Below are 21,284 nucleotides of genomic sequence, written 5' to 3'. Positions count from 1 at the left end.
TGGTTGTGGTTCTGGTTCTGATACTGGTTCTGGTTCTGGTTCTGGTTCTGGTTCTGATCCTGGTTCTGGTTCTGGTTCTGGTTCTAACCCTCTGCAGGTGTGGAGGTGGGTAAACCGACCCACTTCACCATCTACACTAAGGGAGCAGGAAAAGCCAAACCTGAGGTTCACTTCACGGCGGCAGGTAAAGGTGACGCTGTCAGAGACTTCGAGATCATCGACAACCATGACTACTCATACACCGTCCGCTACACGGCGCTGCAGCAGGTAGAGCTCCTCCTCCACCTCCGTCACTCATCATGTGTACAGCTCCACCTCCACCTCCGTCACTCGTGTGTGTCCTGAGGTAACTGTGTGTGTCTCTCTCAGGGGAACACGTCCATCGCCATCTGTCACGGAGGAGATCCCATCCCTAAGAGTCCATTCAACATCAGTGTGGCCCCCCCCCTGGACCTGAGCAAGGTCAGAGTTCAGGGGCTGAACAACAGTAAGTGGATCAGAGTTCAGGTTGTCAGGGTGATCCTGGGTCAAAGGTCACGAGTCGAGACAGAACAACAAACCACAACGTGTCACTTTGTTTTATTTTCTATAATTTATCTTTAATATGGATTTGACCAAATACGTGAAAATAAAGTTTGAGTTAACCATTTATGAAACAGTCGAGCAGCCGTTTAACCTTCACCTGAGTGATGACTCTTCCTCACCTGTGTCTGTCTGTACGAACAGAGGTGGATGTTGGGAAGGATCAGGAGTTCAGCGTCAGCACCCGAGGAGCCGGAGGTCAGGGCAAATTGGACGTCAAGATCACCTCCCCCTCCCGTCGACCAATCCCCTGCAAGCTGGAGTCGGGCACAGCCAATGAGCTTCACACGGTGAAGTACATTCCCCCCGAGGAGGGGCCATACAGAGTGGACGTCAGCTACGACGGGAACCCTGTCCCAGGAAGTCCCTTCACCGTGGAGGGGGTCATGCCCCCCGACCCCTCAAAGGTGAGTCACAGTCACAACATCCAGCTGCAGGAAACATCTGCAGATGTTTTATGTCAGTGTTGTTACCACAGACGTCTTCACAGGGACAGACTGACTGACTGACTGACTGACTGACTGACTGACAGATATATATATATATACCACATAAAGATCAGTCTGAGGATCAGTGTGAAGGACTCGGATCAGGAACAAAGACAGAGTTTTGGTTGTCACTTTGCCTTGTGGTTCAGGGGCCCCGGGCCCCTGGATCCGGTCTCAGTAGACCCAGTTGATCCATGTAGAAGCTGAGTCTCACACACCACAAAACTACAAGCTCTTTTGTCTCTTCTACCTGAACCTCCAGGTGCGCGCCTACGGTCCAGGTCTGCAGGGGGGCATCGTGGGTAAACCAGCTCCCTTTGCCATCGACACAAAGGGAGCCGGTACCGGAGGTCTGGGCCTGACGGTGGAGGGGCCCTGCGAGGCCAAGATCGAGTGTCAGGACAACGGCGACGGATCCTGCTCGGTGTCCTACCTGCCCACCGAGCCCGGCGAGTACGCCATCAACATCCTGTTCGCAGACCAGCACATCCCTGGGTCCCCCTTCAAGGCCGTGGTCCAGTCCGTGTTCGACCCCTCCAAGGTGACGGCCAGCGGCCCCGGCCTGGAGCGGGGCAAGGTCAACGAGGCCGGGTCCTTCACGGTGGACTGCTCCAAGGCCGGAGAGGCGGAGCTCACCATCGAGCTGATCTCAGACTCCGGATCTAAAGCCGAAGTCCATGTCCAGAACAACAGTGACGGGACCTACTCCATCACCTACATCCCCCAGTTCCACGGCATGTACACCATCACCATCAAGTACGGAGGACACGCCGTGCCCAAGTTCCCCACCCGCCTGCAGGTGGACCCGGCCGTGGACACCAGCGGGGTGAAGGTCTACGGACCAGGAGTCGAGCCCAGAGGTGAGGGTCTACAGAGGTTCAGTCTGAGCTTTGTCTGATTCTACATCTGTTCATCAGATCTGAAGCTATAATAACATTAATAATAATAATAATAACTTGAAGCTCAGTGCTTTAAACTAAAAAGTCAAATACTCCAATAAACTAAGGGGAGAAAGACAGAAGATGATAAAATAGATCAATACAAATAAAAACAGAAACCAGTTAGAATATTTGAAATATGAGGAATTCATTAAAAGCCAAGTTAAATAAAAAAGTTTCAGCTGTGGTTTAAAATGTTCAGTCTCTTACAGCAGGTTTTGCCGAGTTCTGGATCACAGTTAAAACGCTGCGCTGCCTGTTTCCTTGAGTGTATTTAAAATCCTGGAGGAGAAGATCTGAGAGCTGGTGGAGGATTATAAAACCACAGAGTTTCTGCAGTGATGAGCTTTAAAAACGAAAAACTTTATATCTCTTCTAGAAGACACGGGAGCCAGAGGAGTGAAGCTCAAATCAAACAACTTATATCAATACTAGCTATTAATAACTTATAATAAAACTCAAACACTCAAATATTCATCAGAGATAAAACACATTAAACTATAAAACTTCACAGATTGATCCAGGCTCCAGGTTTTTGATCCAGAGAGTTCTATATTAATTCTAATAATCGGATCGTTTTTCTCTAAATATTATTTGTCTGATGTGGATCCAGTCTCAGAGCCTCAGTCTGGTTTAGAGCCACGTCACTGAGCTCCAGTCTCCAGACTCTGTTTAATGATGATGGGACTTGATCCAGTCTGATCTGGTCTGGAGTCAGTGGTTAGTTTACTGGTCTCCTGGACGTCTCACACTCGATTATCACAGTTAATAAACTCTCAGCAGAACACGAGGAGTTCACTCAGCTTCACTTTCTCACTGTGTTTCCTTCCTTCTCAACCAACTGGATGAAAGATGAACATGTTGCTGTTTAACTGAAACAGTATAAATATGGAGGGATGAAAATAATGATATTTGGCCCCTCCTCCTCCTCCTCCTCCTCCTCCATCTCTTCCATTAAACAATAACTTCTGTTCATTAAAGAGTCACTGTGATTGACAGCTGTCTTCAAACAATTTCTGTGCTGGGACTTTCAAGTGAGAGGAAACAGAGCTAGCCTTCTCTGGCTAATGCTAACTGTAGCTGAAACAAACGTCTTCGTAGGAGCTATTAATAGTTTGTTAGTTGTTTATTATTTATTCATCTGTTTTACTTTAATTCATTTGTTTTTATGATATTAACATTAGTTTCTACAAATGATCTGCTCGATTAGCTTAGTTAGTTTGGTTAACTAGGTTTTTGTTTTGGGTGATGCTATGGACACATGAGGTTATTTATGTAGGTCGACAGGTTTAGGACCAGCATGCACCTGGGGGAGCAGGGAACATGATCTCTGTGTGGATGAATAAATCTAAAGTGCAGCAGGTTTGTTTGGATGGTGTATAACCACAGCCATCTTTGTTTCCTCTCCACAGGCATCCTGAGGGAAGTGACCACACACTTCACCGTGGACGCTCGCGCTCACTACAAGAGCGGCGGCGGTCAGATTAAAACCTGCATCTCCAACCCTTCCGGCGCCAACACGGACACTTACATCACCGACAAGGGAGACGGGACGTACAGGGTGGAGTACACGCCGTACGAGGACGGTGAGGAGCCAGACCTCAGACCACATGGGCCGCTGTGTGTTGGAGCTGAACCCACCACAGTTCATTAGCAGACACACGGGAAGGGGGGGGGGCTGCTGGTTTATGGATGTTTGTTTTTCCAAAGCAACACATCATAACAGTGAAATTAACGAGCCTGTGGCTTTAATAAAGCTTCTGTTTCCCTCCGAGACGGTAACGAGAGCCAGGCTAACGAGCCGCCTGTGGCTCTGACACTAACGTGCTAACTCAGCTAACATGATAGATACTGTAGAAGTCTGTACTTTAACATTGAAGAGTCAACATGTAAACTAGCAGCATGCACATGGTAACAGACATAAGGTGATTGACAGTGTGTTTGCATGTTAATGATGGAACAAGGTGACTCTAAGATCAGGTAACATGCTGACTTTATATAATAACACAGGGATTATATGATAATAAACCTTATTTAACACTTTTCTTAACAAAGTTACAGAGAACTTTACAGCAACAAAACGAGGAAATAAAAACATCAATTGAAAACAAAAGAAAACAAACATCATAAAACTGAAAATATAAACAAAACACAACAACATATGAAATATTCATAGAAGCTATATAAATAAATAATGTTTATAGAAGAGTTGTGCTTCCTGTCTGATTTCAGCACAGACCTGGTCGCCTTCAGTCACCAGCAGAGTCTATATAAGTGTAAATGTGAGTCTATAACTTGTAAATATAGTGAATCTCTGACGCGAACTAAACCCAGAGAGTAAAATAAATCCGGCCCAGACTCGGGCCACACGCTCGTATACTCCCGCTTCCTCGGCCTGAATCTGGCTCTTATTCAGCATGACTGTTGTGCACAGTATGGTACAGATGGTACTTCGACATCTGGACCAGTTCTGACACACAGACAGAAAATCTTCCAGCTGTCATCCACACCAGAGGATCACAGCTGGAATCTGCCCAGATGCGGCCGTATACGGGCCGGACTCGGGCCGAGCAGCCAGGCAGACGATTCACTTTCCTACAAGAGCCTGACAACCAAACAAACACGGTCGCCTCCTGTCAGTCAGAGTTGGATATTAAACCTAGATAGTAATGTTCCTATATTTGTAGTATTTGTAGTATTCGTAGTAAATGAAGCAGAGCTGAAGACACGAGTGGAGCTGTGACAGACCCTGATGAATGAAGTCAAGTCTGTAGTGACGGGTGAAGCAGAGAGCAGGACGATGGACAGTGTATTAATAGCTGCAGCCTGTCCTCTCTCAGCAGATGCTTTTCCACTGATAGTAATGTGTGACACGTCCGAGCCCCACTGCATTGTGGGACAGAAATACTCAGACTGGTATTTAGAGGAAGGTGTGTCGTCTTCTGTCGGTCTGAAACACTGATACAGAAATACATGTGTAGACTGTGATGAGAGGTTGCTGGTTCAACACCCCACAGTACGAAACAGCCAATCAGATTCATTTATTTATCCGTGGGAGGAGCTGAAACTGGTTCAGTCTCCCCGATGACGAACCAGCTCTTACTGTAAAACATCTGTCTCCATCTGCAGGTCTGCACCTGATCGAGGTCTTGTTTGATGAGGTCTTGGTGCCGAAGAGTCCCTTCAGGGTCTCGGTGACCGAGGGTTGTGATCCCAGTCGGGTCCGGGCCTACGGTCCGGGTCTGGAGGAAGGACTGGTCAACAAACCGAACCGCTTCACCGTTGAGACCAGGTGACTTCATCCTGTCACTTCAGAGCTCTCACACAAACCTGAAAGTGTCCAACTAGTCCAGTCCCTCAGAACCTCCCTCCTCTCTCCTCAGGGGTGCTGGGACCGGGGGTCTGGGTCTGGCCATCGAGGGTCCGTCTGAGGCCAAGATGTCCTGTAAGGACAACAAAGATGGCAGCTGCAGCGTGGAGTACATCCCCTTCACTCCTGGAGAGTACGACGTCAACATCACCTTCGGAGGTCTACCTATTCCAGGTAACAGTCCTCCTCAACTAACCCAGGACTCAGACCAGGTCCAGGTCCAGAGACCCGCAGAGTACTGACTCCACTGTCTGTGCTGCAGGAAGCCCGTTTCGAGTCCCGGTCCGGGAGCTGGTGGATCCCAGTAAGGTCAGGTGTTCAGGTCCTGGACTGGGAAGTGGAGTCAGAGCTCAAGTCCCTCAGACCTTCACCGTGGACAGCAGCAAGGCTGGGGTGGCCCCCCTGGAGGTCCAGCTCTACGGGCCAACAGGTAAGACCACAAGATACCTGTAAGAGTCCTCTTTACCTGTAAGAGTCCTCTTCACCTGTGAGAGTCTTCTCTACCTGTGAGAGTCCTCTCCACCTGTGAGAGTCCTCTTTACCTGTAAGAGTCCTCTTTACCCGTGAGAGTCCTCTCACCTGTGAGAGTCCTCTCCACCTGTGAGAGTCCTCTCACCTGTGAGAGTCCTCTTCACCTGTGAGAGTCCTCTCTACCCGTGAGAGTCCTCTCTACCCGTGAGAGTCCTCTCCACCTGTGAGAGTCCTCTTCACCTGTGAGAGTCCTCTTCACCTGTGAGAGTCCTCTTTACCTGTAAGAGTCCTCTCTACCTATGAGAGTCCTCTTCACCTGTGAGAGTCCTCTCTACCTATGAGAGTTCTCTTCACCTGTAAGAGTCCTCTCTACCTGTGAGAGTCCTCTTTACCTGTAAGAGTCCTCTCTACCTGTGAGAGTCCTCTCTACCTATGAGAGTCCTCTTCACCTGTAAGAGTCCTCTCTACCTGTGAGAGTCCTCTCCACCTGTGAGAGTCCTCTTCACCTGTGAGATCCTCTTCACCTGTGAGAGTCCTCTCCACCTGTGAGAGTCCTCTTCACCTATGAGAGTCCTCTTCACCTGTGAGAGTCCTCTTTACCTGTGAGACTCAGCAGGTCTTCAGTGAGTCCACAGACCTGGACCTTGACCTCCTGTGTCTCCTCAGGTGTGGTCGAACCCATCAGCATCACCGACAACGGTGACGGGACTCACACAGTGAATTACACTCCCGCCAACGATGGCCCATACACGGTGTGTGTGAAGTACGCCGACCAGGAAGTCCCTCGCAGGTCAGTCCTGAACAGATTCCCTTGAGTCCTGGTCCTCCTGGTCCTGGTCTAACCTCTCAAACCGTCTCAGTCCTTTCAAGATCAAGACGTTACCGGCCCACGATGCCAGTAAAGTTCGGGCCAGCGGTCCAGGTCTCAACGCGTCCGGGGTCCCTGCCAGTCTGCCGGTGGAGTTCACCATCGACGCCCGGGATGCTGGGGAGGGACTGCTGACGGTCCAGATCCTGGTGAGTCCCAGATTCCTGTCCTGGCGTAGACTAGATCAGAAAAACCAGATACATGAAGGGTCACACCGAAACCTGCTCTGAATCCAGAACCTGTAGAGTCTCTGTCTTCATCATCTTCCTGTTCGAAACTGTGGACACGAAAAATTTTCAGAATAAAAGTCCTGGTCCTGTGAGGTTCAGAGAGACTTTTCTTTGTTAACTGAATAAATGATTCTAGAAAACTAAAGTTTAATAATTGAATAATAATTGAAAAAATAACAGCAGTGAGCAGGTGATGAGGACCCAGCTTCAGTACAGATGCTCTGGACTCGGATCCGTCACACCGGCGGTCATTATTGTAACTGTCGATCTTCTTACACTAATAAAACACAGAAGTCTAATGTCATGAGCAGGTCGTTAATAGTTGTAAGATGTGACACTTGTGCGTCGACTTCTGTCAGAAACTTCCTGGTAATTTACAAATAAACAGCTGAAAACTTCAGGGAAATTATGAGGAAAGTTTCAGGGAAAATAAAGAAGCTGTGAAATAAAGTGTTTGTAGAATTAAAGTCGCTGCAGGTGATAACATAAATGTGGAGGAGTAGACCTGACGTTACTCTGCAGCAGACAGGTGGGGGATCAGGAGGGTGTGTTTGACCTGCTGTCCTCCAGGTGATCAATAAAGTTTCGATTGAACGGAGGTGAAGCTGTTGACCTGAATGTGATCTCAGTCTGTAGACCAGCTCTCTCCCACTCTCTTCTTGCTCTTGTCTGAACTGTGTCTGTGTTACTGACTCTTTTAACCCCCCCACACTCTCCATGTGACGTCCTGCTGGGCCGGCGGGGTCGGGGGCCGGGGGCCGCTGCAGGGTCCGGACGGGTGCAGGAGAGAGGCCTCTGTGTTTGTGGAGGACTGGGGCAGGAGGGTGTGGGAGACTCATATAGTAAAGAAAACCATCCCCTTCAGTATTCTGAAGAGAGGCTGCGTAAGGCCTGCACTCTTTCACCCCCCACCCCCCTCACCTCGTCTCATGCTTCCCCCCCTTCACCCCCCTCCCCCTCCCTCCTCCCTGCTCCTTCTTTATGTAAACCGGCAACCCAACATGGCGTCAGTCTGTGACCTCGTTAATAAAGATGATTGTTAATGATGTAATTAAGACACTTTAAAGTAGATTTTAAGAACATTATTAAAGGATTAAGTATTAGATTATAATATATATATATACACATATATAATATATTATACATCAAGGTGTTTAATAAATAATAGTTTAAAGGCTTTTTAAAGGGGAAAAGAAAACCCTTCAAAAACATCTTATGTTAAACAACATATTCCTTTATAAAGCTCTTTGAGGTGAAACAGCTCAGTTTATAAATCAGTCATTTTAAATTCCAAATGAAGAAACTATTTTGTACATTTATGCAGATGGATCCTCCTTAACTCAGACAGGAAGTCCAAACATTAAAATGCAATTTACCCAAATATGAACAAACCTTTTTAACAGCTGAATATTCAATAAGAATCAATCATTAATTAATGAATTTTAAATTAGTTCCCGTGTTGAACCCCACCCCCCCACCCTGTGTGATCTCCATGTAGACTGACCTCCATCCAGTTTGTGTGATGATGTGCTTTTCAGTTCTCCACTAACCGGAGCCTCCACCTCCACCTGCTCTGCTGCATTCAGTAGAATTAGCTCCTGTGTGATGTCATCATGTGAGTGAGTGAACACCATTGGTCTCAAACCAGCAGCCGCCCAGTCCAGAGTCCTGCAGGACCGTCAGGACCTCGTGCTCCAGCAGGATGAGGTCCGGCCTGTGGACCTCATGCATTCTATGTTTTAGTTTAAAACTGTTAATGAGGACATCCTCAGGCTTCAGTTTGGTCCTGGTCCTGGTGTCCTGTAAACCTGACCCAGTTGATTCAGTTCTGGGGGGGGGGGGGGGCTGAAAAACATGGCCCCTGGTAGGAGACCACTGATGGACAGCGCCTCACGTCTGTTGCACCTTCACCGTGTTCACACAAACACAAACACTCCATTGACTTCCTGTCCGTGTCTCCAGGATCCGGAGGGAAAACCCAAGAAGGCGAACATCCGGGACAACAGAGACGGGACGTACACAGTGTCCTACGTCCCCGACATGACGGGACGCTACACCATCACCATCAAGTACGGAGGGGACGAGATCCCCTACTCGCCCTACAGAATCCACGCCCTGCCCTCCGGGGACGCCAGCAAGTGTCTGGTCACAGGTCAGAGTCCGCCCACCACTGCTTCGTCAGCCAATCAGATTTCACCACCTGAAGCTGTCACAGCATCACTGACTCTGTTGTTGTTTCCTTACAGTGTCGATCGGAGGACACGGACTGGGTGAGTTGTAGTTAATTCTCTTCTTCTTCTGTCCTCGACCTGAACACACTTCCTGTTTGTGCTGAAGAAGATGCTGGTCTTTGTAGTTTTTGAAGCTGTTGGAAAAATACAGGTGTAGATAAAAAGGCAAATAAAATATCTGACAGATCAGCGGTAATTCAACAGGCTTTTATTTTGTAAGGCTGTAAATAAAATCCGTTACAGCCCTTCACAATAAAGGTGTGAAACTGATCCGTCTCGTAGGATCAGGTATCGGACCGACCATCCAGATCGGTGAGGAGACGGTCATCACCGTGGACGCAAAGGCTGCTGGGAAAGGTAAAGTGACCTGTAAGGTGTCGACCCCTGACGGAGCGGAGCTGGACGTGGACGTGGTGGAGAACGCCGACGGGACCTTCGATATTTACTACACAGCGCCCGAGCCCGGGAAATACGTCATCACCATCCGGTTCGGAGGGGAACACATTCCCAACAGCCCCTTCCATGTGGTGGTGAGTCCCAGACCTGCAGAGTCCAGACCTGTAGAGACCAGACCTGTAGAGTCCAGACCTACAGAGACCAGACCTGTAGAGTCCAGACCTGTAGAGTCCAGACCTGTAGAGTCCAGACCTACAGAGACCAGATCTGTAGAGTCCAGACCTGCAGAGACCAGACCTGTAGAGTCCAGATCTGTAGAGTCCAGACCTACAGAGACCAGACCTGCAGAGTCCAGATCTGTAGAGTCCAGACCCGTAGAGACCAGATCTGTAGAGCCCAGACCTGTAGAGTCCAGACCTGTAGAGTCCAGACCTACAGAGACCAGATCTGTAGAGTCCAGCACAGAAGCCAGTGGTTCCCAGACAGGAAGTCTTTACTTCTTCAGTCTCTGGAGGTTTATATAAACCAGAGACGTGAGGGTGATGACAGAGGGGCTGATGGGAAAACCAGGTCATGAGTCAGTCAGTCTGGGAACCACTGGATCATTAGATGAATATTGTAATTACAGATTTACAGCAGATGTTGTATTTTATAACTGAACATTAGCTTAGCATCACTTCCATGTTTACCAGTGGAGTCTGTGAAACAATCTTTAATTTCCCCTAAACACACTAAAGACCTGACACTGGAAATCTGCCTTCATTTAACCTTTATTAACAATGTGATTAAGGTATTTAGAATCAGTCTGCTCAGTTTAATGGGCAAAAACTCTTTTCCCTTAATTTAAGAATCTCTTTCAGGCTGTTTAAGACAATCCTGTAACTGTGGAGAGAATCCACTTAAACCTTCTAAATAAACCTGAATTTACAGATTCATTTAAGAGCTGCTTGTAATGTTGTTTTCACATTAAACAGATGTTTTACTCATAAGTCTGTGCAGGAAACCAGAAATACCAGAGTTACTGAGTAATAACCTCGTTAATTATCAGCTGATTGAGCCCTGACATGAACTTTAATAACCTTTAACTCATCATTAATGGATCAGTCTAATTGAGGGAAGTCATGGACAGTGTCTTTAAGGGGTTTCATTTTGGTCTTTTCAAATTAAAGGTCTCCTTCAGCGTGGTGCGTTCACTGTCACGTTCACAGAGCTCAGAAACACAGATGTTGTTTCTTCTGGCAAACGTGGAGGCTGTAGAGTTGTGTTGTGCATGTTGTGTGTTGTTGTGTGTTTTTGTGTGTGTGTGTTTCTGACCGTTGCACTTGTTCCCCGTCAGGCGAGTGACACCGTCCCAATTATAGAGGAGCCATGTGACAAGCTTCAGTTACAGCAGCCCTACTCTCCCTATGTGGGCTTCTCCCCTCCATGGGTATTAAACTGTACACACTATATTTATATGTGACACTCTTCATATAAACTGACTTCAGGTCAGCTCTGTATATAAACTGACCTCACATCAGCTCTTCATATAAACTGACTTCAGATCAGCTCTTCATATAAACTGACCTCAGATCAGCTCTCAGTCTCTGTCGTGTCACTGGAGCTTCAGTCAATATTAACCCACATTCACTCATAGATTTCTAACAACATGGAGCTGCATGTTTTATCTGCATGATCATCGGCATGCTGCTGCTGGGAGGTGGTGGTGGTGGGGGGGGTCTTCTACCTGATAACTAACAGATTTCATACAGAGTCATCACCTGCACAAATTTCCCTTAATGTTGCTAACACCCACCTCCTCTGGCTCTCGTTTTAGGCGACCGATGATCCCATCAGCCCTGTGGACGGGATAGAGCCGATGCTCCGCCCCTTCAGTCTGGTCATTCCCTTCACCGTGCAGAAAGGAGAGATCACAGGTAAGATGCTGTTACACTGATTTTATTATTTTACATCAGATCTCAGCTGCTACACATGAACACAGAACTACACATCTCATTTATAACGATCAATAACGTGTGTAACGTGTGTAAGTGTCAGTATGGACTCCTGTGTTCCAAAGAGTTAAATGTGCTGCAGAGGAAATGACATCATCAGTATTCTTGATCTTTCTGTTTAAACTGTACGTGTGGTTCAGATTTGATCTCAAATCACACATTTGTCTGGAGGAGTTGTACAGTCTGTGCAGCACATGATTCTCTGTATCCTGAGAGAGAAAATCCATTTCATGGTAGAAACCACTTATCAGAAACCCGGTGCTGTGGGGAACTTACACAAGTATATATACTACTGAATATATAATAATACTGAGTTCCTGTTCCAGTGAATCTCATGAGCAGATCAAACCACCAGCGTCAGTTTGTCTCTCAGTTTCCTAACAGGATATATCAGGCTCATAATACTTGTTATTAGTAGCATACATTCATTGTTGGACTGGGTCTGCACAAGGGATTTAATGACAAGAAGAAAAATAGAGAAAATCACTGGACTTATACTTTGAAAAAACAGGAACTAATAACATATTTAGGTCTTTAAAATCTCTTTGAATGTAAGAATTTACCAACAAAGCCACAGTGGCGATAAACAGTGGCGACCATGATAAGTTAAAGAACTGCTGTGGGGGTACTCGTTATCCAGGTGAAGTGCGGATGCCATCTGGTCGAACCGCCTGTCCTCACATCACCGACAACAAGGACGGCACGGTCACTGTGAAATACTCCCCGACTGAACGAGGTCTGCACGAGATGGACATCAAATATGACGGAAACCACATCCCAGGTGAAACCTCCAGAATATATTTACTCGGTATCTTTCCTGCTGATCTAAGGTCTGTGTCTCAGGCAAAGAGCAGAGTGTCATCAGCAAACAGCTAGACTTCAGGATCCATCAGACTCTGGATTTATGTTTTAACTTTAATACAATCATGAAACATCATCAGTAAAGCACAGTTTGTTTTCTGTGTTTCAGGAAGTCCTCTTCAATTCTACGTTGATGCCATCAACAGTGGTCATGTGACGGCGTACGGTCCCGGTCTGAGCCACGGCACAGTGAACAGACCGGCCACCTTCACTATCGTCACTAAAGACGCTGGAGAAGGTAGAAAGAACGTGAAAAATCTGCAGGAAGTTTCATTGACAGTAGACCAGAGAGTGTTGACTGGTGGAAATGCGTCTTATACTGAATGAAGTCCCTTATGATGGACCGGTCCTCATCCGTTTGTCTCTGTGCAGGTGGTCTCTCTCTGGCTGTCGAGGGTCCGTCTAAAGCAGAGATCAGCTGTAAAGACAACAAAGACGGGACCTGTACCGTGTCCTACCTGCCCACTGCACCTGGAGACTACAACATCATCGTCAAGTTTGATGACAAACACATCCCTGGCAGTCCCTTCACTGCCAAGATCACCGGTAACACAGCTTTAAAGATCTAAGATTTTTCTAGACGCACACAAAATCATGTGACCGGTTGAGCAGTATCTCCACTTTATCCCTGTGTGAGTTTTATTGTGGAGTTCCTCAGGGTTCAGTTGTAGGAACACTGTTATTTTCTTCACAGTGCTTCACACAGTGATATTATATTTAGGTAAAGCACTGATTTCACTTTACACAGACGACACTCTGTTTTATCTTCAAGTCCCAACAGTCCAAACCAACCCGTCCTTTTAAAGCAACTGTAGCATGTTCATGTTGTTGTGTTTGACCTGCAGGTGACGACTCCATGAGGACGTCTCAGCTCAATGTTGGCACGGCAACAGATGTTTCCTTGAAGATCACAGAGACAGACCTGAGCAGTCTGACGGCGACCATCAGAGCGCCATCTGGAAATGAGGAGCCATGTCTGCTGAAGAGACTTCCCAACAGACACATCGGTCAGTTTCTGCTGTTCGCAGATCAGTTCAGTCCAGGAGCTCAAGCTAACATTGTGCTAACGCTAAGTAGTTAACTTGTGGTAGTTATCCAAGAGGCATCCAATATTTTGTAGCCTAACATAAACAACCAGTGATGACTACTTGCAGCTGAAGTTTTCGTCCCACCTGCAGGTATCTCTTTCACGCCGAAGGAAGTGGGTGAACACGTGGTGAGTGTGAAGAAGAACGGGAAACATGTGACCAACAGTCCGTTTAAGATCATGGTGGGTCAGTCGGAGATCGGAGACGCCAGTAAGGTGAAGGTCTACGGTCAGGGGCTGGTGGAGGGACACACCTTCGAGGTGGCTGAGTTCATCGTCGACACCAGGAACGCAGGTAAAATTTACAGTCGTTAAAGTTCATGTCATCTGAGAGGAAACTCCTTTGTCAGTTTCCTGACAAACGTTGTGATGAATCTTCCTCACCGTCTGGTTCTCTCAGGTTATGGAGGTCTGGGTCTGTCCATCGAGGGTCCCAGTAAAGTGGACATCAACTGTGAGGATGTGGAGGACGGCACCTGTAAAGTCACCTACTGTCCCACTGAACCTGGAAACTACATCATCAACATCAAGTTCGCAGACCAACACGTACCAGGTACGAGCCAGACCGATGAGCGTCTACACAGGAAACGTACCTGTGCGCTAAAGTTTGAAGGACTTTTATCACCTTCATTTCACCAGTTTCTGTTCAAAGAATAATCCAGATTTTAGTTTTAATTTGTTTTTATGAAAACCACAAAAAGCCATCTTCTGTAAATGTGTGGACATGTTTTGAATATGAACTTGAATATAAATATATATATATTATATATATATATATATATATAATAATATATATATAAGTAATGTCTGGTCTAACTCACTGTGCTGCAGGTTTCAGGTCTGGTTGGTGTGTTCAGGATCTTTACATTTGTGTTAAATGTTTCATGTCTTTACTTCATCAGCTGAGAGACAGATTTCATCTTTAAATTAAACTTGTCTCGTCCAACAGGAAGTCCATTCACAGTGAAGGTGTTCGGCGAGGGCCGAATGAAGGAGAGCATCACCAGGAAACGTCAGGCGCCATCCATCGCCACCGTGGGCAGCACCTGTGACCTCAACCTCAAAATACCAGGTGAGCTGTGACATCACTGTCCCCTCTGCCTGTCTGCACCTGTCCTCCCTGCTTCCTCCTCTTCACCTCCTTCTCTTTGTCCCTCATTTCCTCCTTCCTCCCCGCATCTCCTGCTGGTTTCAGGGAACTGGTTTCAGATGGTCTCGGCTCAGGAGCGTCTGACTCGGACGTTCACTCGCAGCAGCCACACCTACACCCGGACCGAGAGGACGGAGATCAGTAAGACTCGAGCCGGGGAGACGAAGAGGGAGGTGCGTGTGGAGGAGAGCACGCAGGTGGGAGGAGACCCCTTCAGAGACGTGTTTGGAGACTTCCTGGGCCGAGAGAGTCTGAGCGGGTTCAGCGGCAGCCGACCGCCTCTGCAGGACGGTGTGTGTGTGTGGACGAGTGTGTGTGGAGTTTCTAACCTTTTAAACTCTAACTGAGGATGTTTAATCAGGTTTTCAGTCTCTGTACATGTGTGTGAATGTCATCACTGTAACAGCTAACGTCCTGCTGCATGTGACTGTATTCTAATAGAAACCTACCCATGATGCATCACTCTAATAGCTGGTTTCTTTAAAGCTGTATTTTCACTCTGACTGTGATTGTAACTGCTTTAAATTTCTCTCTGTCATTTCGTCTCCGCCTTCTCTTCACTTTGTCTTAATAAAGTCATAATCTGATGTATCGTCGCTTTGAGCAGACAAACAAACACGAACAAACATTATATTGTCATCATGATGCTGTGGTTTGGTTCACTTTCTGAGTTCTGACTGGGCTGAGTCTGGGCCAAACATGGGCCAGAGCTGGCACACATTCAGTCTTCAGATACTGGTTTTGTGTCGACATCTGTTTCCACATCAGTTTATGTTTCCTCTAACTTTATCTGCCTAAGCTTTAACCAGTTTCAGGTTCACCGTAAACCAACCTAGACGCCAGTCATGGTGCAGGAAACAGAAACCAGATCTGAATCTGACTCTGTGCAGTAAACTGTGTCATTCATTTAATTTAATGCTGTTTTCTTTGCATTTAGATTCAGATATAAATTGTGAGAAGTCTGAAACTGTGGTCGGATCGTACAGAGACTAAACTCTAAACACCTGACAGTTTATAGTGAACACGAGATATTGAAATCAAATGTCGCTGTATATATGTATGTATGTCCCATATGTCCACTGTAGACCAGGGACCTTAGTACAGACCACAAAGACTTAACTGAGATCACCATGACAACAGCTCTGTGACTGATTGGGTCCTGACTTGCACTTGAAAAGGTTGAGTGTGTATTAATGAGATATTAACCAGTGTGCAATCCATTACGTCTTTGTGCATGTTCTGCATCCAGACTCTTTAGACCACAAACCATCTGATCCACGTCCCTCTCTCTCTTTGTCCTCCTCCTCCTCCCCTCCCTCCCTGTCAGGTGAGGCAGGTAACCAGGAGATGACGGCTCAGGTGACGAGTCCTGGGGGAAAGACGGAGGACGCAGAGATCATTAAAGGAGAGGATAGCACCTACAGTGTCCGCTTTATCCCTCAGGAGATGGGACCTCACACCGTTAACGTTAAATACCGGGGCCAACACGTGCCCGGGAGCCCCTTCCAGTTCACTGTGGGGCCCCTGGGAGAGGGAGGGGCCCACAAGGTCCGAGCAGGAGGAACTGGACTGGACCGAGGAGTGGCAGGGATCCCAGGTGCGCTCGACTCTCTCACTTTACTTCCATCATATCTGGGTAGTTTAGAATGTCCCAACTTGATTTTATTCTTTTATATGTGACAAAACATAAAAGATAAAAGTGAAATGTGTGATGTGTCTCAGCCGAGTTCAGTATCTGGACCAGAGAGGCCGGAGCTGGGGGTCTTTCCATCGCTGTGGAGGGACCCAGCAAAGCCGAGATCACCTTTGAGGACAGGAAGGACGGATCCTGTGGAGTTGCCTACGTGGTTCAGGAGCCTGGTGAGACTCTAACACAGACTCTAGATCAGGGTTCTGACTAAGACCCAGGACTACATTGGCCACAAGGCTCAGTTACAGGTCCACTACAGTTTTATATTCATGTCATCGCTAAGAGTCGCCCCATAAACACAACAGTAATGTTCGTCACTACGCAGACGACACTCCGCTCTGTACAGCAGATGATCTCAAACAACACCTGCACTGTTAATTTAGAAGACATAAGAAAAGTAGATTTTACATAATGAATAATAACCTTTATTTGTATTGTTCTTTTCTTAACAATCATACCAAGCACAACATTTACAAGGCAAATAATAAAACAGTGAATTGTAGCAAATGCAAGTAAAAATGAGAGAAAATTAAATCAAAAGTAAATGAAAACACATCAAATCTAATCCAGTCTGAGGGAAAACACAGGTATGAAACCAGTCATATATTTTACCTTCATATCAGCAGTAACAAATAAAACATATCCAATTAAATGTAAATGTGACAGAAACAACAGATTCTACAGATTTTTACAGCTCCTCCTCCTTTTACAGAGTTACTCGAGATGAAAAATCATGACTGGACGATATTCTTCATTCTCCATTAACATTAACATGATGCTGATATAATAAGTTGGTATATTCTGTCTTCTCTGCAGGTGATTATGAGGTTTCTATTAAATTCAATGATGAACACATCCCAGACTCTCCCTTCATCGTCCCCATCGCCACGCTGTCTGACGACGCCCGCCGCCTCACCATCACCAGCCTGCAGGTGAGAGGACGTCATCATTAGATCAGATGAGACAGCTGAGTCCCTCCATATTAAACCCTCTGATGGGTCATCTGCTAAATTAACAGGCAACATTTAGATTTTCTATGAATAGATTTATTATTAGTGTCTGACTGACATGAGTGTATTTCTGTGATCATGTGTGTAAATGTATCTCCTGTTATATCTGTAGATTTGACCTCTGACCTTTGTGGTGAACATTTAAAGCCTTAATATGTTTCCTCATGCACATTTACACAAACACAAACTTTTATTCAGGGAAAGTCGACGTGCTTTAATTAAAAAGATAGAAAGAAGCAAATATTTATTGCTGCTGCAGTAGCACCATTACTTGTGTTTACAGGCTGATTCACTGTTAGCAGTAAACTCTTAGAGTTTCATGAGATGGAAGGACTGACTTCACCACCAACCTACATTAATAAACAAACCAGTAATTACTGCTAACTTTGATTAACCCTCAATCAAATCCTTGTTTTATACTCAGGTCTGAATTGGCTGGTGTAGCTGGAAAGCTTCAGACACTGTTTATATTAAGCTATACGTTCATTCACAGCATCGCATAAAGCTAACAGATGAATCCCCCTTTGCTCTTCATAAGGAGATGGGTCTGAAAGTGGGGCAGGAGGCTTCCTTCGCTGTGCAGCTGAACGGAGCCAGAGGGCTGATCGATGCCAAGATCCATACACCATCAGGAGCCATAGAGGAGTGTTACATCACTGAGATGGACAGTGGTAAGACCCAACAGTCACTGAGTCTTCAAACTGTCCAGTGGAAGGATCTGATGTAAAATACAGAAGAAACCTTGAAATTTCACACAAAGTCCCACAAGGCTTGAGTCTAGATCCACTGCTTCTTTGTTTTTACCTGGATGTGTCTTTATCCGCCATGCAGATGACACCCAGCTCTATACAGCTGTTGATCCTGATGATCTGACCCCTCTGACCATCTTCACTGCAGTGAAAACTGAAACTCTGACATCTATTGGTCACCCAGAATTCCCTTGAACAGAATCAGGACCAAACAGATTGTAATTATGGGAGTAACAGTGTCTACAGCGCATAACTTATACGGCAGAAACTATGTCACACTGCAGCAAAAAGATTTGAGCATTTCTGTTGGTACAGAGCTGATGATGGAAATCCATCTGAAACTCTAAACTCAGTTTGAGTCTCATTAACTCTTCTTCTGTTTCTACAGATCAACATGCCATCAGGTTCATCCCGAGGGAAAACGGCGTCCACTCTATCGATGTTCGTTTCAACGGCAGCCACGTCCCAGGCAGCCCCTTCAAGATTCGAGTGGGAGAACCGGGACAGGTCGGAGATCCCGGCATGGTGTCTGCCTTCGGACCGGGACTGGAGGGAGGAACCACAGGTACACACCAATAATACACACCTTCATTTTAAAGTCTTGAATCATCCAGTGAAGAAGGTGTAACGGGTGTCATCTCCTCCTGCAGGTGTGGCCTCAGAGTTTATCGTGAACACCTGTAACGCCGGCTCAGGAGCCCTGTCCGTCACCATCGATGGACCGTCCAAAGTGAAGATGGACTGTCAGGAATGTCCTGAGGGCTACAAGGTCTCCTACACACCCATGGCTCCTGGAAGCTACCTGATCTCCATTAAGTACGGGGGACCCCAGCACATCGTAGGAAGCCCCTTCAAGGCCAAAGTCTCAGGTGAGTCAGTGGACCATCAACACCACTCTGACAGACTGGAGGTTCTGCACAAACCTACAACTGGGACGTGAACCCAGCCTGTAACCCTGTGATTAAGACACAGGTCACATAAACCTGGACCGGGACTGACCCCGAGGCTGTATTTTTACTTTGTTTAACACTGAAGACCAAAAAAGTTGCATTCTATAATAAATAGATCCAAATCAGTACAATGTGTAAAACTGTCTGCACCAAAGCTGTAACAGAACTTGTAACAGAACTAGACTTTGGACTGGACCAGAATCAATAACTACAAGAACCTAGAAGATGTCTAAAGTCTCCTTCAGGCTCAAAGGCCACACGATCTTCCAAAGACCTCTAGAACCTCCTCTAAGACCAAACCACCTTTTGGACCCAGAGAACCTTCTAACTGACCCCAAGAACCACATAGAGGAACTACAGAACCTCCTTTAGGTTCTCCAGATACTGTGCAGACCAGCACCAGATGGAAGTGAACTGGACTTGTGTTGTTGCTGTGAACTTCATTTCCACTGATCTCATGTGTCTTTAAATGTCTCTGCAGGACCTCGTCTCTCCGGGGGACACAGTCTCCACGAGACATCGTCTGTTCTCGTGGAAACTGTTACCAAGTCGTCCATGATGGGCGGGGCCTTCGGCTCTTTACCCAAGTTCTCCTCAGACGCCAGTAAAGTGATCTCCAGAGGCGCCGGCCTGTCGAAGGCCTTCGTGGGTCAGAAGAACACGTTCACCGTCGACTGCAGCAAAGCAGGTGAGGACAGGAAGTGAACACACGAGACGTAAAGGAGATGAAAGCTGAGGTTCTCACTGTGGTCTGTTTCTCTGTCCTCGGCTCTGCAGGCACCAACATGCTGATGGTGGGGGTCCACGGCCCCAAGACGCCCTGTGAGGAAGTGTATGTCAAACACATGGGCAACAGGATGTACAACATCACCTACACCGTCAAAGAGCAGGGCAGCTACATCCTCATCGTCAAGTGGGGGGACGAGAACGTCCCCGGCAGTCCCTTCCACGTCACCGTCCCTTGAACCTGAACTCTTGGTCTTCATGTCCGCCCCCCCTCTGCAGCCTCCCTCCCTCCACCATGCACTGAAGACTGTTCACTCGTGTTCCTGCCACTCTTTCACTCTTTGTGCCAAAGTTTCATTTCTACCTGCGTCCTGTGTCTCTGCAGCAGCTTCATGTTAACGATTTTTACATCAGCAGCTTAACGAACCAGCTGCTAATTAGTTTCAATTCATCTCAGTGTGACCAGTGGCCTGATGCTCAGATACACTGTGGACCTGAGCTTAGATAGAAGGTATGGACAGGTGAGTGTGTTGATGGTAAACAGTGTGTCAGGTAAACCTCACCTGTTCTCACCTGTTCTCAGATTCATGTTAGTGACAATCAGCCTCTGATGAGTGGAAGCTCTCAGCAGGTTCGTCAGCTGTTTCCTGTTTCCTGTTTGAAGCTGCAGTGATCAGGATCAGGAAAAACTGTGACTTTCATTTATTTATTCTCCGAGCTTTTGTTTCCTCTTTTGTTTTCTTTGACAGAAAATGGTCTTATTGTAGAGGAGAGGAGGTGAAGAGGAGCTTCTGTTTTTTTTTACCACAGGGAGGAGGTGCAGAGAGGAGTCCGTTTATTTGTGATGAAGCAGGTGATGTTCCACAGTATTACAGAGTGACATTTTATAGTGTTTTATATGTATCAGTGGATGAATGAAATAAATGTTTGATATGTTCAGATTGTGCAGGCATAATTAAAGTTCATCTGCTGATGTCACAGAAAGAGGCGGAGTCTCAGACACAGACCGTCACATGATCACATCAATGAAAACATGTCAGAGCCGTCATGTTGTTTCCTCTCGTCACCATGGTTACCAGGTGAACTGAACCAGGACATCTGAGGAGGTTTAATTCTTAGATGTCTCTGATCCTTCAGGTCCAACATCAACCACATCTTCTATTTAAACTCTGTTTCGTCAGACATGTTGGTGAGTCGTTTAAAGGTTCATCTAAACAACAGCAACAACAACAACAACATGTTCAGGTTTGGACTTTAACTAAAATAAACTCCGGTCAAAGAGAAGTAAGACTCATAAAAAGTCAAAGGTCACAACACATCACAGATTTAATAGAATTTGCAGAAAATTAAAACATTTTATTAAATCTAATAAAATTCTGTTGTAACATAAAGAGAATAATGTGACACAATAAGTAGATGTAAAGATAACTGACAAAACAAACCTCTGACACATGAAACTAAAACTGAGCTTTTATTTTGAAAGGAGGGAAGAT

General features: G+C 46.4%; 1 protein-coding gene across 2 annotated transcripts in view; it reads left to right on the top strand.

The window, feature by feature from the left end:
- Positions 1-20,692, top strand: part of LOC111229481 (filamin-C-like) — a 45,269-nt gene extending 24,577 nt beyond the window's left edge. Inside the window, exons 19-49 of one of the 2 annotated variants that reach the window (XM_022755813.1) lie at positions 98-267; positions 370-487; positions 727-989; positions 1,333-1,930; positions 3,421-3,594; positions 5,138-5,300; positions 5,392-5,552; positions 5,641-5,808; positions 6,516-6,639; positions 6,710-6,866; positions 8,910-9,099; positions 9,194-9,217; positions 9,461-9,708; positions 10,911-11,003; positions 11,391-11,490; positions 12,209-12,349; positions 12,539-12,667; positions 12,802-12,975; positions 13,275-13,436; positions 13,608-13,811; positions 13,917-14,069; positions 14,466-14,588; positions 14,712-14,957; positions 15,994-16,263; positions 16,389-16,526; positions 17,173-17,288; positions 17,905-18,037; positions 18,504-18,680; positions 18,766-18,984; positions 19,547-19,753; positions 19,843-20,692. In XM_022755813.1, the coding sequence (XP_022611534.1) occupies positions 98-267; positions 370-487; positions 727-989; positions 1,333-1,930; positions 3,421-3,594; positions 5,138-5,300; positions 5,392-5,552; positions 5,641-5,808; positions 6,516-6,639; positions 6,710-6,866; positions 8,910-9,099; positions 9,194-9,217; positions 9,461-9,708; positions 10,911-11,003; positions 11,391-11,490; positions 12,209-12,349; positions 12,539-12,667; positions 12,802-12,975; positions 13,275-13,436; positions 13,608-13,811; positions 13,917-14,069; positions 14,466-14,588; positions 14,712-14,957; positions 15,994-16,263; positions 16,389-16,526; positions 17,173-17,288; positions 17,905-18,037; positions 18,504-18,680; positions 18,766-18,984; positions 19,547-19,753; positions 19,843-20,030 (5,531 nt within the window). In that variant the 3' untranslated portion in view covers positions 20,031-20,692. The remainder of the gene's footprint in view (positions 1-97; positions 268-369; positions 488-726; positions 990-1,332; positions 1,931-3,420; positions 3,595-5,137; positions 5,301-5,391; positions 5,553-5,640; positions 5,809-6,515; positions 6,640-6,709; positions 6,867-8,909; positions 9,100-9,193; positions 9,218-9,460; positions 9,709-10,910; positions 11,004-11,390; positions 11,491-12,208; positions 12,350-12,538; positions 12,668-12,801; positions 12,976-13,274; positions 13,437-13,607; positions 13,812-13,916; positions 14,070-14,465; positions 14,589-14,711; positions 14,958-15,993; positions 16,264-16,388; positions 16,527-17,172; positions 17,289-17,904; positions 18,038-18,503; positions 18,681-18,765; positions 18,985-19,546; positions 19,754-19,842) is intronic. The other variant, XM_022755814.1, reaches the window with a different exon arrangement.
- The last annotated feature ends 592 nt before the right edge of the window (positions 20,693-21,284 follow it).

This window comes from Seriola dumerili, unplaced genomic scaffold (assembly GCF_002260705.1).
Source record: "Seriola dumerili isolate Sdu_G_001 unplaced genomic scaffold, Sdu_1.0 BDQW01000236.1, whole genome shotgun sequence".
Taxonomy (NCBI): Eukaryota; Metazoa; Chordata; class Actinopteri; order Carangiformes; family Carangidae; genus Seriola; species Seriola dumerili.
This window is presented reverse-complemented; position numbering and strand designations above follow the sequence as displayed.